We start from the raw sequence: 16,230 nt of genomic DNA, 5'->3' as shown, positions 1-16,230 counted from the left end.
ACGTGATGTGAATTCTTGGGAGGAAGAGAAAAGCAGACACATTTCGTGTTTGATGTTAAGGAAAATAAGATTTTTGCAAATGGTGTGGAGAAACTCTCACCGGTAAAACATTTTAGTCAAAGGAATCTACTTCAGATTTTATCTGTGATAATCTTTTATTTTATCAACTGAAACTAAACTAAAATAAATCTGATGGCTAAATTATGACTAAAACTAAATCAACATTTGCTGTAAAAATTAACACTGTATTCAGTACACTTTAAAGGTGCAATATGTAAGATTAATGTTCACAAGTTACAAGTGTAACTTTAGGTGTCTAACTCTGAAATAAGAAACAAAGAATTACAAGGAATTAGAAGCTTTTCCCATTAATGAAACGTGGTCATATGCAGTGGTACAGACCAGGCATGCAACATGAATACACAGGTGTCTAAACTGACAGCTGTTATTTTAGATTCTGCTAATAGTCTTAGCTAGCTCATAGTTTTCCAATGAACAGCAGCTCGCTGACTGAAAATGGCAACAGTAACTCAAATAAACACATTATAACCATGGGAACAAAGAGGGCATCCTTACTGAACTTTGAAGCACCAAGAACAAGAAACACAGACTCACTAAAATAGGACGGCATAAGGCTGCAAAAATGTTGCCTGATCAGTGTTGATTTCAACATTTGAAAGGTAGGGTCAGGATTTGGTGTAAAATATATTAAGATATTTTCTTGGCACATATTGGATCACTTAGTACCCGGTGAGCATGATTTAAACACAACGTATATGTAGTAATGTATGACCAGAGTGTAGCCATCTTTTTATGGATGCTTCCACAGGACGCAGCATGATTTCACAAAGCTGGCCTCAGTAGCAGATCTCAATCCAACAGAGCACTCTTGGGATTTGGTGAAATTCAAAGCTGAAAATTCTCTATGTGATGCTATGGAACAAAATCTCTAAGGATTGTTTCCAGCGCTGCGTTGAGTCTGTTTTATGAAGAATTAAAGGAGTTCTGAGAGCAGAAAGGGCTCCGACCTGGGACCAGTAAGGTATCTATAAAGTATCCATATACAAACACAAAGACTCCAAAGTAGATATGCATTGTTATTGAATATCTTTTTCAATATCTCATTCATTGTCTTTTTACACCACCGTTTTTCAGGTGCAAGTGCTCTTTAGAATGAAAACTACGATTAGCATCCATGAGTAAATCGAATTAAAGTATCATTAATGCTTTATTTGCTCTGTCTGTAGCCCCACTCCTGTGTGACTTCTGTTAACCAAAAATATGGCATGGGCCGTGTTTAAGCTTTACCCTTCCATTTCACTGATTTATACCTGGTGGTTAATGGTCTCACTCAGTGTCATACTATGTCAAACTGCTTGTACTTTTCAATAAAACTGTCTAACCTATTAATAAAAAGTTTTTCTAATATGTATTAAAACAGGGGAAGTATAGACACAAATCTGAGGTTGGAAAGATGATGGATACTTCCTGCTTTATCTAACAGTAGAAAGATTTTCAATTTACTTGGAAAAGTATCCATTTGGAAGCACATATTACAGATACGAGTCAGAAGTTTTACAATACCATCAATGGCTTCCTTCACTATTGCCATACCAGTTTTATTACAGTCAGTCGACGATTTATTCTTACACTTTCTCATAATATTCATTTCTTTTATTGCTCTCAGAACTCTGCCAGTTCTAAAAGAAATCCTGTTGAAATACTGCAGCAATTCCTAGACCATGTATAAGTGATGTCTTTGGAATCAACTCCCCATAAATGCTTCTACTTTGTATCAGTTGGATTATTGAGTTGCTATGTCCGGTAGCTTCACTGTGTCTTATATGCACCAGTCTTGTATTAATTTTTTGTTCAACAACAGGAGCAATAAAAAGGAAGGTGGAGCTGGACTGGGGCACTGAAGACTCAGAGTACCTTCAGAAGGTTGAGCTCCACATGGAGGGAACACTGAATGAGGTCTTGCCTGATATCATCGTTTATAATGCAGGGACAGACATCTTGGATGGGGACCCACTTGGGGGACTCTCAATATCACCACAGGTACTGTCACTACTGATTATTTTATACAAGGGTTTCAGAGTAGCATTCATTTGCCATTTTTGAGCTGGCAAATGACCTCTGCTAATGACGGTCCAGATGTCTGGATCATCATCAGTGGGGTTTCCACTCATGCAATAAAAGTTTAGCAGCCCAGCAAACCTATAGTCAGGTAAAAAGAACGTGCTTCTTAATTTGCTTTATGGGTCACCACAGGAGATGAACTTTCTCCATCTCACCCTATCCATATCCATAGTGGTCCATCACATCCATCCATGCATGTCCTCCTGCACTACATCCATGTATTTTTTTGTGGTCTTTCTCTTTTCCTCCTGCCTCGACGCTCCATCTTTAAAATCCTTTATCCACTGTATCCTCCGTCCCTCCTCCACACGTGTTCGAACTGCTCATCCTGAGCTTTCACTCTGATGTACTTATTTCTAATCTTGCCCATCCTGGTCACTCTCAATGAAAATCTTAACATCTTCAACTCTGTCACCTCGAGCTCAGGCTCCTGTTTTGTTTTGTCTGCCAGCTCCTTGCATGATAACCTTTCCAGCTGTCTCCATCTCATTCATCCACATGTATTCTGTCCTGCTTCTACTAACTTCAGTTCGTCTTTTCTCCAGGGCATACCTGCACCCGTCCAGGCTCTTTATCACCTGCTCTCTACTACAGATCAGTGTCATCTGTCAACATAATTGTCCACTGAGACTCCTGCTTGACCTCATTAGTCAACCTGTACATCACCATCGCAAACAACATGGGGTGCAGAGCTGATCCCTGAACCCATATGTGACTCCTACCATATACCTCATCACTGTCTTGCTGTCCTCATACATGTCCTGTAACACCCTTACATGCTTCTCTGCCACTAGACTTCCTCGTGCCGTACCACAGTTCCTCTCTTGTGCCTGTCACATGCTTTCTCTAGATCAGCAAAGAAGCAATGAAGCTCCTTCCGACCTCTATACTTCTCCATCAACACTCTGAAAGTATACATCGCATCTGCAGTGCTCTTCTGCACACTGATTGTCATTTCTCTTCTAAACCTAACTTCAACTACTCTTTCCAATAGCTTCACGGTATAGCTCATCAGCTTTATCCCTCTGTACCTTCTGCACATAACCCTTGTTCATGAAAATAGCTGCCAGTACAGTTCTTCTACTCCTCGGGCATCCTGTCAGTCTCCACAGTCATGTTAAAAAGTCTGATAAAAATGTCCAGTGCCCTCTGTCCTCGACATCTGGATCCACTCTTCATATCTGCCCTCACTTCCTCCTTACTAATACTCTACACTTTGTGATTCACTAACTGTCCTCCATCTGTCTTCCTCTCTCTCATATTTTCTATTTTAATGAGTTTCACAAAGTGCTCTGTCCAACACACTCTCTTCAGTCTTTATTACATTTTCATCTCTGTCCTTAATCACCCTAACCAACAACATAATTTCTCTGCCTAATACCTTACCTACCCAACTCCTCCTCATCACCTCTGTTCCCTTCACCTACATGTCCTGTAGGACATATGCACTGACAATGTTTAATATCAGCCCTTTGACTTGCAGCCACAAACTCCTGTCGGACACTCTCTTCACCTCCACAACACTGTTCACATTCTCTTCCTTCAAGCTTACTCCTATTTTGTTTTGCCTCTTATCTATAACATAAGCATTGTACAGTCTGATCTTGGGATGAATTTGCTAGGACAACCACTCCTGGGAAAACTGACTGCTGGACTTAGAGGGTTATATAAGTTATATAACCCTAAGTCCGTGTCCATGTTAATCGACAGCAACTGGATAGTTGTCCATGTCTTTCTTCCTGGGAATTGTGTTAACATACATTTGGATTATCCATACCTGGATGATACTTAACCCTATTAATTCCCATGGAAGCCATAACAATGTACTTTGTTTTTCACACACTGCTTCTGTATTTTGGCTTTATTTTTGTGGTGGTATTTACCTCTTTTTAAAACCAGTTATGTACTGGATATGCACGCACACACACACGCACACACACACACACACACTGCTAAAAGCAACAATGGAGGACATTTAAAAACCAGAGAAATCCTATAACATATTACTGTTTTATCTGTTCTGACAATATCCATCCGTTTTTGTCAGCTAATCAAAATAAACCATTTCTTGCTGTATCTGACCGAGGATGAATATGATACGGCACACTTCCTTTGGTTATATACGCGTTACTTTTTCCATGGTGTCTCATTCTGTCCTCTCCCTCCAGAGCTGCACATATGCAGCCTGTCTGAGCGACCACACAGTTAACAATTAGCAACATTTAACCAAAAATTGGGCTGCATGTGTTCAGAGAACTAATGTTAGTCTGATACCTTTGATATGTTCTGTTTTTTGTTTGTTTGTTTTTTGTGACTATCCCTACAGTGTCACAGATTCAGCTCCGTATTTTAGCACGGAGTAGGGCTGTGCGATATGACCAAAATCTCATATCCTGATGTAAGACATCTATCGTCTGATAACGATATAAATCACAAAAATTTTACATTTTCTGTAAATTCTGTGAATCTCGGGCAGCTCGACTGGGCGTCATGTACCTGGAGTCAAGTGTTTTAACCGATGCATGAAACCAAGGGCGTAGAGTTGGCATGAAAGGGACATGTCCCCACGAATAATTTGATCTCTTCGAGTAAAGAAAAAAAAAAAACGATAGAAAGAAAAGAAAAAACAACGATCTGTCAGCGTCTCATTCACCCAGCGGTGCAGAAAGCGTTAAATTACGTTCTCTACTGGAGTCCTACCTCATGTGACAAATATGGGCAATGTGATTGGCTGTGCCTCTCAGGGAGCTCTGTTTAGTTTTAGCAGCGGCAAGCCTGCGCTGCGAGGACCTGCAAGGAGGAGAGGAGGATGGCAGTAAAAAGGAAGAACCTGGATATAAGAAAGTGTTTTTCAAACAAACCTTAAAGCCAAGTTAACTCATAAAATGTGTCCGTCACAATAACGTTACAGGCTATGCTAGGCTTTGGCCAACATCAGTCTAAAATTGTATGTAACCATGAATAACATGTTTTGGAAACTAACTGAACAACATGCAGCACTATTAGTTCTCTCAGTCTCAGAGCAGCATTTCTATTTTTGATTGAAGGTGTCAGAGAAAACAGCAGCCTCGAGCAGCCAGGATATTAGTTTACAGAGCCTGTTAGAATTATATGTCTAACGTTAAAATGTTGGAGACACAATAATTTCATCCTAATGGTAATGATATTTTCATAGGGTTAATTTTTGAGACAAAATATCACAAAGTAGTCATGATTTTGCAAATATTCCACCTTGTAGTGCAGTTTGCACAAATTGTTTTTAAAATGCACTCACACTTCAAACATTACTGATGAGTCTAGATCTGCACAAACTGACAGAAACACTGAAGCAGCTCCACATTTTATTCTTATTGTCATGTATGTCCTATTTGTCAGGTGACAGAAGAACCAACACAAAGCTCAGAGATCAATGGTGACACAAGATCACAGGTGAAATTGGCTGATGACCTGTTGGTTCATGACTGTATTTGAAGCACGTGTGTGACTGCATGTATGTGGAATGTCTCACTGTTATTTATCAGGTGACAGAGGCAGCTCTGCCATGTTGTAGCTCAGACAGAGGTGGAGAGGCGAGGTCACAGGTGACTGATTGATGTTTTGGTGCTATAGATTAACGAGAGGAGCAGGCATGTGTGTGGCCCCTTCACATAGTGGACATTGAGTTGTTGCGTGGGACACCAGTAGTCCATGTCTGTTGCTGTAACAGTAGTTCATGTTTAGAATAAAAAATCCCAGCTCACTGAGTTGATAGGAGCAGTAGTGCCTAAAATGTTGCATAATTTTGCTGAGAGATCTTTTACTTTGTGGTAATCTTAGACGAGTAGTTTTATGGACAAAAGCCACCAGGTCATTCAGTGTTCCCTTAGTGCCAAAATATAACAGATGCTGGTGTACTATAACTGAATTAATGTTGTTAAGTCCTTAAAGTCATATTCTTTTATTGTCTTAACTGTATTTGAAGCTATTTTTATTTTTGTATGATACCTGATTTATATGGAATATGGCTGAAGTAAACTAAAGCCTAAAATACTTAGTCAGTCATTTGTTTAATAGTAATTTAACATTATATAATTCAAATGTAAAACTATGAATTGTAATTTTAAATGGTTTAAAAGCACGTAGAATAGCATATGTAGGCCAGTATATTTCTCCTTTTATCAAGAAGCAAAGACAAAAAGGGGAAAAAAAGAAACAGGACAGGGTTCGGTGGTTGAATCATCCGTCCCCACCAATGCCTAAACCAAATCTACGCCCTTGCATGAAACTATACATTTTTAGACATAAGTTGTAACGGCCGCCGTTTTCTTTGCGAGTATTTATTACACAGCATGCTGCGGGGAAAAGCCTGTTCTAACGTTTGAGTCTAAGGTTTATGTTTTAGCACCTGGCGGCACTTTTTTAAATCTCATCCGTAAATAATCTGCTCTTTCACGTGATCCAGTTTATTTTGAAAAGTCTCAACAGGATCTTGAGCTTTATTGTGAAAGGTTTATGTGGAAAATAAACAAGCGGACATGCGATGGTTTTACCGTTGTTGTTGTTGCTAGCGACAACGCATAAAAACAGGCGCTTGTCCATCTGTAGTGTGGTTATATTAAATATAAGAGAAAGAGAGAACTTTAAGAAATTAATATAGCCACTACAGTGACCATCAAAACCATAAAAAAATATTGCCGTACACAGTTTATTTTGCGACACCACGAAACAAACGATAGTGTAAAATGAAACAATAGACGTTTTTATATCGTCATCCGATATATATCGTTATATCGAACAGCTCTAGCACTGAGGTCATAACATTCAGTTTTACTGAACTATATGTTTTTATATTTAGCCCTGCTTCTAATACTTACCTCACATCCAGGTTTATTACTTTAGCGGTGTGGTCAATGTCCTGTACCCAATATTTATTGTAGTATGTAGTTTCTAAACAGGAAGTATAAATACAGTGCAGTCTTGTAAGAACTTCACCACCTATGACTAGGTCAGGGGTCGGCAACCCGCGGCTCTTTAGTCTTTATTTTGCGGCTCCACGTGGTTTGGGAAAATAAATTAGAAGTATTTAGCTGAAGTGTATTTTATTTGTGTTTAGTTCTTTTTTTTACCTTGTAGTTCTAAATTGGAAGATTATTGTGATTTTGAAATATAAAAATAAAATTATATCTTATTGTTTTTTCATCGCTCAAAATAAGCGTCACATTCGCGGAAGCCGGTGTATCCGCCAAAACGCCGTGCATTTATCGAGACTTTCAACCCCAGGTAGGCCAGTTATGGATCTTCGGATCCACATTATGTCAGCAGCTGTTCTCCACCGTGAACTATGTTAAAAACAGACAGCGCTCACGCCTCACAGACGACAGCTTACAGTCCTGCGTAAAGATGAAAGCCCCGTTTTGCAGACGCTGTGCGCAGAGGTTCGGGACCACAAGTCTTATTGTAAACATATCACGAGAAACCCGACGATATTTCCATGAGCATGCTTTTCAGCATCTCTTTATTGACCACTTTTCACACGGTTGCTGTACGCACACAGCCGGCTGTAGCTTTTCAGCTCACAGCCCGACACACACCAACACAACAGCAGAGAGAGCACAGACTTTAAGGCAGCGAGGCGTGATTGCGGGTCCCGCTCAGGTGCGTCCGCAGACCACGCCCCGCCACACACATTAACCAGGTAAAATACATATTTAGGCAGAATTTTGCAAATATCTATTTTTTTTTTTTAGCAGCATGGAGCTTTTTTTCCAATTACTTTTTAAAAGTCAGGTCAAGGCTCCAAAAGCCCAAAGGAGATATAAGGGCGGCTCACGACAGTTTTTGTTTGCTGGATCATTTTAGTTCAGCTTTCCTTTTGTTATATTTCTTTAAGAGTTCAAAATGTGTTAATTACATAAATAAAATGTAATTTTCTCTGTAGCACTTCATGGATTTCATAAGCAGCACACTGTAGTTGCTTTTTACTTTTAAAAAGCAGTTAAAAACTTTTCTGTTCAAACAAGCCTTTTGTTGATCTACGTGTTTTATATTCTTTACATTATGTACATTTGACCTTTTACATTGTGTATAATGTCTATTGTTTGTATTGTTTATTTTAATATTTGTGTACAGCGCTGTGACTGCCTGTCTGTGAAAAGCACTTAATAAATAAACTTTACTTACTTACTTTAGTTGTTCACACAAAGCATAAAGGTAAAAAACAATATATGCAGTGTTATCTTCATTTTAGATTTGCAGCTCCCAGTGTTTTCTTTTGTGTGGAAACCGGGTCCAAGTGGCTCTTTGGGTGTTAAAGGTTGCAGACGCCTGGACTAGGCAGTCAGAGGATGATCAAACATTTGTCAGTGCTGGAAAAATGTATAAAGGTAAAGTTGATATGAAAGTTGTAATGTGTCATAGGTATACATGATGAATCGGGCACTGAGTAGGGATAGCTGATTCTGGAAGTGTTTTTAATTACTGTAAAAAGCTTAAATGTATGGAAGTGTGTTTATTGAAATCCCCAAAAGAGAAAACAGTGTCTGGTAATAATGTGACACATACGTTCAGCTCCTGTTGCCATGGAGAAGAGCCTAGGCAGAGAAAAATCTCTGTAGCTGTAGCAAATCTAGACTACATCATTGTTTCAGCTGGGGCCAAATCACTTCACCACAGCTGCTGAATTCATTCCTCACCTTAATCCTATAATAACATGTCTACAAAACATAATCTCTGGGCCTGCCCCAAAACTCATGTTTGTGACATTTGGAAGTTTTCAAATGTTTGCTTCGGTGACAGAGTGGTTCTCTGGAGGTTTATCAGAGCTCAGTGGGAGACATTTCTTTTAATGAGGACGACCTGCAGCTCAAAAGTCAATGCAAAACAGAGAATGAATGAAGCAGTTAAAAGATGTGAGGGTTAAAGCTAATAATCATCTGGGCGCAGCGTTTCTGTGTATCCCACAGTTTCTTAGAACCAGTTGCATGCAATTAGCAGCTGGATGCTCTATCAGATGATTTTGGGACATTGCAGGACACACAGTGTTAAAAGTCTTTAGGCTCATAATCTTACGTTGTATTATTATGTCTTATTCATACATTGCGTCCGCTTATCAGACGAACTGTGTAGGTTGCTTTTATTAAATAAATAATAATAGCTCTAAACAGCTTTCCTATTCACCACAACTAAGCAAAAGCATGGTTGGGTTTGACACAATTAGGACAACATTCATTGGATACACTACGCAACTTGGAGGTGCAAATTTTTATACAGATTTCAGCCTCAAATATTTAAGTGTTACTTGCTCTCCCACCATCGGTCCTGTACACTGCCAGCCGGGATTATTAGCTGAGACAACCATGACTTGGAGGGAAAACATCAGGATGTGATTAATTTGGGAACAAAAAACAATGAAGATTCAAGTTACTAAGATTTATTAAGGTCACTGAAACCAGTATATAAATTACAAGATGCAAAAACAAAAGGAAAGAAAGAAATTAAATATCTGATGTCATAGAATTTCAACAGCTTTCGTTTGTTTGTTAGGCTGATTTTGGTTTAAAATAGGAAACATACAAACTGTCTTATATGTGAGAAAAATGCGCCACTCAGTTCCTTCTCTCAAACAGGGTTTTCATTGAGCCTGGATAGTCAGAAGTGACTGAGTATGCACCACATTTCACTGAATCGAGTCTCTACTAAATATGCTTGACTATGCTGGCAGTTTAAGTGAGTGGGGTGAAGACAAGACTCAAGACTGGGCCTAGTCTGCTTTATTTATTTAAAATAACAATTATGTTTTGGTAGACTGAAGCACACATCAAAGAATGAGAGCACGCTGTAGCTGCAGCTGATCACTGAGTATTGTACTTCATTTTGGCAGTCAGCAATTTGAATTCATGTGCTTGATATTCGTTACATAGTGTATTAACTTTCCTAGAACCATTTCATTAGTGTATATCATTAAATGTATGTACAGAGGCTTGTATAACTGTAAATCATTTGTTTTCACCACAATCAATTTAAAATGCAGATGGAAGCCTTACTAATTTCCTCTAATTACTGAAATAAAAAACATGGTGTCAAGCATGTTTATTCAGTGCTAACTGGTTCATTATTTCTTCTGTCAGACCAGTATCAAGTGGTGTTTGAATGTGCGTGGGTGTAGACAGCAAGTGATTAATCAATTAATTAAAAACATGTTTTGTATAGACTGCATGTATTTGCATTTGTTTGAGCGCTTGCATTAAGTCATATTAGAGTAAATGGGGGGCCTGAGATACAAAACCAGCTGTTAACTGCTGTGCAGCTGTGTGAAGTTGAGCCGTGTAGCCTGAATCTAAGGTTTCACTGAAATGTATTTTGAAGCAAAGTAGTATTAACATGGTTAATACATGGTTAAACATTAAAGTCATTTGTATGTTTGTCACTTGCACACCATGATGTCAACAGTTGGGTTTTGAGTCCCACAATTTGAAGTTTTAGCGTTGGTGTTTTGGCTGCTAACATTAGCTAGTTAGCAGATGCATTCGTAAATGGTGTGGGTGGCACCAATTAGTCAGTATCTATATAAAGAATTGAATTGAATGTCCAGGTCGGAGGCCAAAACAGGGTTTTACTTTTCTTGTAACACATTGTTACAGAATTTGTTGTTTTGGCATTGGAGACCCCAGCATCTGTTCGCTTCCTTGTGTTCATTTTGCCTTTATGAATTTGCTATCTAACTATTGGAAAAAAATGATATGCCCCTGATCCAGGGCCTGTTTAATAGTTTTTGATTTAAGATCTGGGTTTGCTAGTATCTTTTAAGTTAGGCCTTGTGTACTGTAAGGTATTTAATGTTATGGATGAGGTAAATCTGTTTGGTGCAATGCAGATGTTCTTTTGTGTTGAACTATAACATGCCCAGGCCTATGATTCCAGCCCATTTGTGTCTAATATTGAATGAATCTGCACTGCTTTAGTAGCAGGAAAGAAAAATGTGTAACTGGCAGGCTCAGCTGAATCAGGCCACATGGGCTCTTCATGTAACTAATTTATCAGGAAATTTCAAATTGTACTGAGAGCTGGTCAAAATGAGCCAAATTGGAATTTATTACTTACTGTGCAGAGATTTCCAGCCAGTGATCCTGTGAATCCCAGAAAGTAATTGGCGCAAATAAGGTAAATGTGCAGGATGTGTTAGTTGTGGTGGCACGCTCTTGTATGTTGCAGACCTATTTTGTTAATTTAAACTGGTAAATGTCCTTAAAAAAAAAGCAGCGTGCAGCTTAAATAATTATTATTTGAAGTTCTGGCTGAACATGTGTTTCTGCCATGCTTAATAATGTTCCAAATCACTCAGTGTTTTAACAGATGTTCCATAATAAATGACAGTGTTGACACAAACTATTTGAATCCCTCCACAGACATGCATGTGTGCTTCTTCCTCTAGCTGTTCCAGAGCTCAGTAACTCAGTGTAGTGGATTTCATGACTTTGTCCTTGGGTTCAGATCAGGACTCTGGACTAGACATGTCGATGTTATCAGCATGTTTTATCAAATCTTTTATCAATGAGATGCACTGTCTTGCATAAAAAGTGGTGGCTGTTTGTTGCTATTCTAATATCAGCTTCCAGTGTGTTACTGAAGGAAGTTCTAATAAACATTAGTGTTCTCTGTTGGGTAGCTAAACTTATAATCACAGTTATCCTAGTTAGCAGTTGTAATGTTGAACATTTAGCACAACTATTTGTTAACTTGAAAACCACCGAAGCAAGAGGACCTAGTTAAAATATTTGCACAAAAGTGCATTTTTTTCACATTTATTCTGTTTTCATAATTGCTGGAGGCCAAAATTATCACTCAAGTTTGCCTTTGAGATGTAATTGCCAAGTCCTTGCATGGGCATTTTTATGAGTATTTAAGTCGAACAAATCACATTTGCCACATTAATTTATTACAGTCATATACTAGAGTTCAAGTTTGGTGTCTAGGTTCATTATTCCTGGCAAATATGACACAGAAATTTAGGATTGATGAGTAAATATGAGTTGGGAGCTACAGGTGGAGGATGGGCAGCAGTGATGCAGGGCAGTGGCACAGGGAGATGTTATGGCTTATGTACACCTCCAAAGTGGGCGGGTGCTTTGGTACATGAAATGAGGAGTATGAGGCATATGTGTGACACAGTGCTTCTTGAGTTCCATGCCTGCTCCATTAGTGTGATTGTAATGCTTCAATATTCTACAAATGAGGCTCTGGGACACTCACCATCCTTTTTGACCTTCACCGTAACGTGTTGGTAGTTAAATAGTCTTTGTAAGATGCTTCCTGAAAGTGGCAACAGATGGGAGATTATCACCAATAACAAAAAACTCCACAAGTGTAGTTTTGTTTGCAGCTCTTTGTCTGTTCATGTTGGCGTGTGTTTTTGGGCCAGATCTTCCTGTTCTCTCAGGAGAAAAGAAGTCCAGAGGATCCAGAGAAGGTAGTGCTTGAAAGCATGGACAGGCTGCCGCCTCTTCTACTTCTTACTTTCTTCTCCTTCTTCTCTGCCAGGGCATTATAAAGAGAGATGAGCTCGTGTTCAGGGCTGCGAAGCGTCGGGGGATCCCCGTACTCATGATGACATCCGGAGGATATCAGAAGAAAACAGCCCGCATAATCGCAGACTCCATCCTCAACCTGCACCGGCAAGGCCTAATAGAAGGCAACGCGGCGGAAGGAGAGGGATCGACACCGCTGACGACCCACATGACGTCCACCTCTGGATCGGCAGGGTCAACATCCACAGCTGTCTGAGGAGCCTTGATCCTGGAGCTAACACTAACATACCTGACTTTAAAGCACTAAGTAACTTTATATTGTGCTGTGATCGTGTGACAGCTGTTGTAACATTCAACACTTGTCTAAACTCAGATTATGTAACAAGAAGTTTGCACATGTACACTTAAATATTCATAAGCTTTGGTAACATTTTCACATTTGTTATGCGCAGGTTGACACATACTCAAAGGGAATAATCATTCAGAGGGAAAAAGCTGTCTTTAAACAACCGTGTTTTCACAACTACGACTTTCATATGGCACAAAAGAGCTTTTTAAATGTTTAATCAGTAGGAGAGTTATGGGTTTTATGTGTAATGTGTGATCAGGTCAGCATTTTGGCTAAAGGTAATCTTTAATCTCAGGAAATGCAAAACTAATAATAGCATATGAAGCATATACTATATTAAGGCTTGATGTACTTAAATAATATACTTCCAATGTATGTGTAAATAATGTCTCAAGTTATAAATATAAAACATATATAATATAAAAACAAACATAACCGCACATGAAAGTGTAATTATCTTAATCAGAAGTAATCGTTGGGTGAATTTTAACATTGAAAGGAGATCAAATCTATATATATAAGTGACTAGTGTCTTAATTGAGATGAGTTTTGTGCTTTGAATCCAATCTAATATGTACAGTTAATGTTTAAAGTTATTACAGGTACTAATTGTCCCTGTAATTGAAAAGATTTGAGACACTAAAACTTTTGACTGAGCACTTTAACTGCTGAAACTCACGTCCCCCAACGTTTTAGACTCCTGAAATTCAGTCTGCTTCTTCCAGCATGTCTAGATTTAAGTCTAAAACCCAGAGTGTTCAGTGATTAATGAGAAAGCCTGTACAGCAGGGTTTCCAGTGGCTTTCACTTTTGATTGGTTGTTTATAGTTAGACACAGAGCTTCCCTAATGATGTTTACACATGCAGAAACTTTGTAAAAGGAGCCACAAAAACACTCAGATCAATATGATTAATGCAGCAGCTGAAACAAAATCACCGCTCCCAAAAGATACTAAAGACGTCGTCTGACACAGACTGAATACAAGCTGTGTGCTGGGGTGTAATGATCACTACGACATTTTACTATCAATCTCTGCCTAAAACATGCACGAACTGAGGTCACAGTGCATCACAAGCCTTTCTGTGAAATACTGGCATTGTCCTTCTTTGCTAATATAAGCTGATATCAAATGACAGGGCATAGTGGTGGTCCCACGTGAACCTGCACTGCAAAAACCCACCTCCTTAATACTAGATAAATACACTTATTTTTGGTGAAGATTTGCTTAAAACAAGTGAAATTATCTGCCAGTGGGGTAAGTGTTTTTTTCTTATTAAGATTTCTTGAAATAAGAACAGATAAGAACAGAATATCTAGATTTAAATAAAGCTAAAAATAAGTCTTTTACACTTATTCCAGGCAACAAATCAGAACATTGAAACTTAAAATAAGCTTTAACCACTTATTCTAGGGAACAATTAGATAGTTAAATCTGAAATAAGCCTTACACACTTATTCCAGGCAACAAATCATGGCAATTGAAACCTAAAATAAGCTTTAACCACTTGTTCTAAGCAAAATGTTGAAGAAAATAGGCATAAAACACTTATTCTAAGGAACAAATCAAGGCAAATAATCTAAAAACTAGTACATTAAATCATTTTAAATAAGTCTTCTCATCAGAAATTGATGCTGTCTTTCCTGTGTGACAAAAAATAGGAGACAGATGTTTGTTTGTTTGTTTTTTAAGTTAATTCCCAATAAAACTGTTTTATTGCTAACTACATTGCTGTCTGTATTATTGTTGAAGTCCTAAACGTCATCTTTAAAGTGTTTGTTCTAATAACATCATGTACAGTCAGACAGGCATGGAGAGCAGCACTGAGAGGCTTTGAACAGATCACATAGTTCAATTCAACATATAATGCTTTAAGGATGCACAAGCATCTACTTAAAATCTATTTAATTTATCATCTGTGAGATTATTATGTACAAGTCCAATGCATTTTGTTCATCTCCCTTAAATAAACAGGCAGCCTTAAAGTATGAAATATTCATATACAAATACACATATAAATGTGTGAACTGCTCCACAGGCCTCAGTGTGAGCTTGAAGACATTTATAATGTTTAAGTAGTTTAATGTGCAGGTGCTGACGATAAACACATTTTGAATGAGAGCTGGGGAACTTTGGTAGCACAGAAACAAGTGGCTATTCTTTGTGACCATATGGATCACTCATATTACCATTATTTCAAATACTCCAAAAAGCTGGGGTCCAGGGTATAATTGGCCGTTTTTGACTACTTTTGATTTGGCCTCTATATTTCACCTTTAAAAACTGTTTATCTTGCCAATCTGTTATTTTCTCATTTTGACAAACTGTATCAGCACAATTTATCTAAATTCAGACAAAATTTTACAAGTAGAAAGTGATATTTTTGACTGTAAAAACCACTAGCATGTTTAACGAATCATTTTCATAACTTGAAATGCAAATAGAAATTGTACATTTTTAAAAATATGCACAAGTTTTGCAAGCAACAAAGTTATATGGTACTATTTACCTAAAACTGCAGCCAAGGCTCAGACGTTTTTTATATAACCATTTCAAACTATTTACTGAACAATCAGTTGTTCTGCATCAAATAAGAAGGCACAAAAATTATTTATGCAACTCCAAAAACAGTTTGTGTCATTATAACACAGATGAGAACAGCACAGGGATAAACCTGCAGGTCTGACAGCAGGTGTGTCACTCAGCGTTTACACTGCAATCTGCCTTTGGTGGATTTTTTGCAGCCACTGTGACGATCACTAGTAGAACTGACACACAAAACAAAACAACAACTACACTACACACTAACTACACAAGACAACACACTAACTTGAGACTCCAAACACGGTACACGTCACAAATTTCTCATGTATCAAAACTGTCTCTCTCTCTCTTTCGCTCACTCCTAAAACTTCCCCCTCTTCCCAAACAACCAAATGCCACATGTTGCCATATCATTTTTTTGATTGGTCAACGTGGTACATTTTTCCACCAATAGGGAAGGAGTGTTTTTTCTTTTTTCACTAATGACTGTTGTTTTTCACTCACAAGCAAAGCGTGTCTGCTAGCGCTCTCCTTAGAAAACGCCGTTTTTGCCGTTTCTTCCCGGAGGAAACGCCACTGTTTTATTAAAAACAAAAAACACCGGTTTTACGTGGCCTATCAACACAATTTAAAAACTGGTATACAGAATCCGATTACTTTTTTCAAGTAACAAGTAAGGTAAGGGATTACTATT

General features: G+C 38.3%; 1 protein-coding gene across 4 annotated transcripts in view; it reads left to right on the top strand.

The window, feature by feature from the left end:
* hdac11 (histone deacetylase 11) overlaps positions 1–14,718 on the top strand; it is a 52,318-nt gene extending 37,600 nt beyond the window's left edge. For 3 of the 4 annotated variants that reach the window (XM_040003220.1, XM_040003222.1, XM_040003221.1), the window contains 2 exons: positions 1,883–2,061; positions 12,658–14,718. In XM_040003220.1, the coding sequence (XP_039859154.1) occupies positions 1,883–2,061; positions 12,658–12,900 (422 nt within the window). In that variant the 3' untranslated portion in view covers positions 12,901–14,718. Of the gene's footprint in view, positions 1–1,882; positions 2,062–2,687; positions 4,762–12,657 lie in introns of those variants that run through there. The other variant, XM_040003223.1, reaches the window with a different exon arrangement.
* The last annotated feature ends 1,512 nt before the right edge of the window (positions 14,719–16,230 follow it).

This window comes from Simochromis diagramma, unplaced genomic scaffold (genome assembly GCF_900408965.1).
Source record: "Simochromis diagramma unplaced genomic scaffold, fSimDia1.1 OVJJ01000646.1, whole genome shotgun sequence".
NCBI classification, from domain to species: Eukaryota; Metazoa; Chordata; class Actinopteri; order Cichliformes; family Cichlidae; genus Simochromis; species Simochromis diagramma.
Note: the sequence above shows the minus strand (reverse complement) of the source record. Positions and strands in the feature narration are given on the sequence as shown.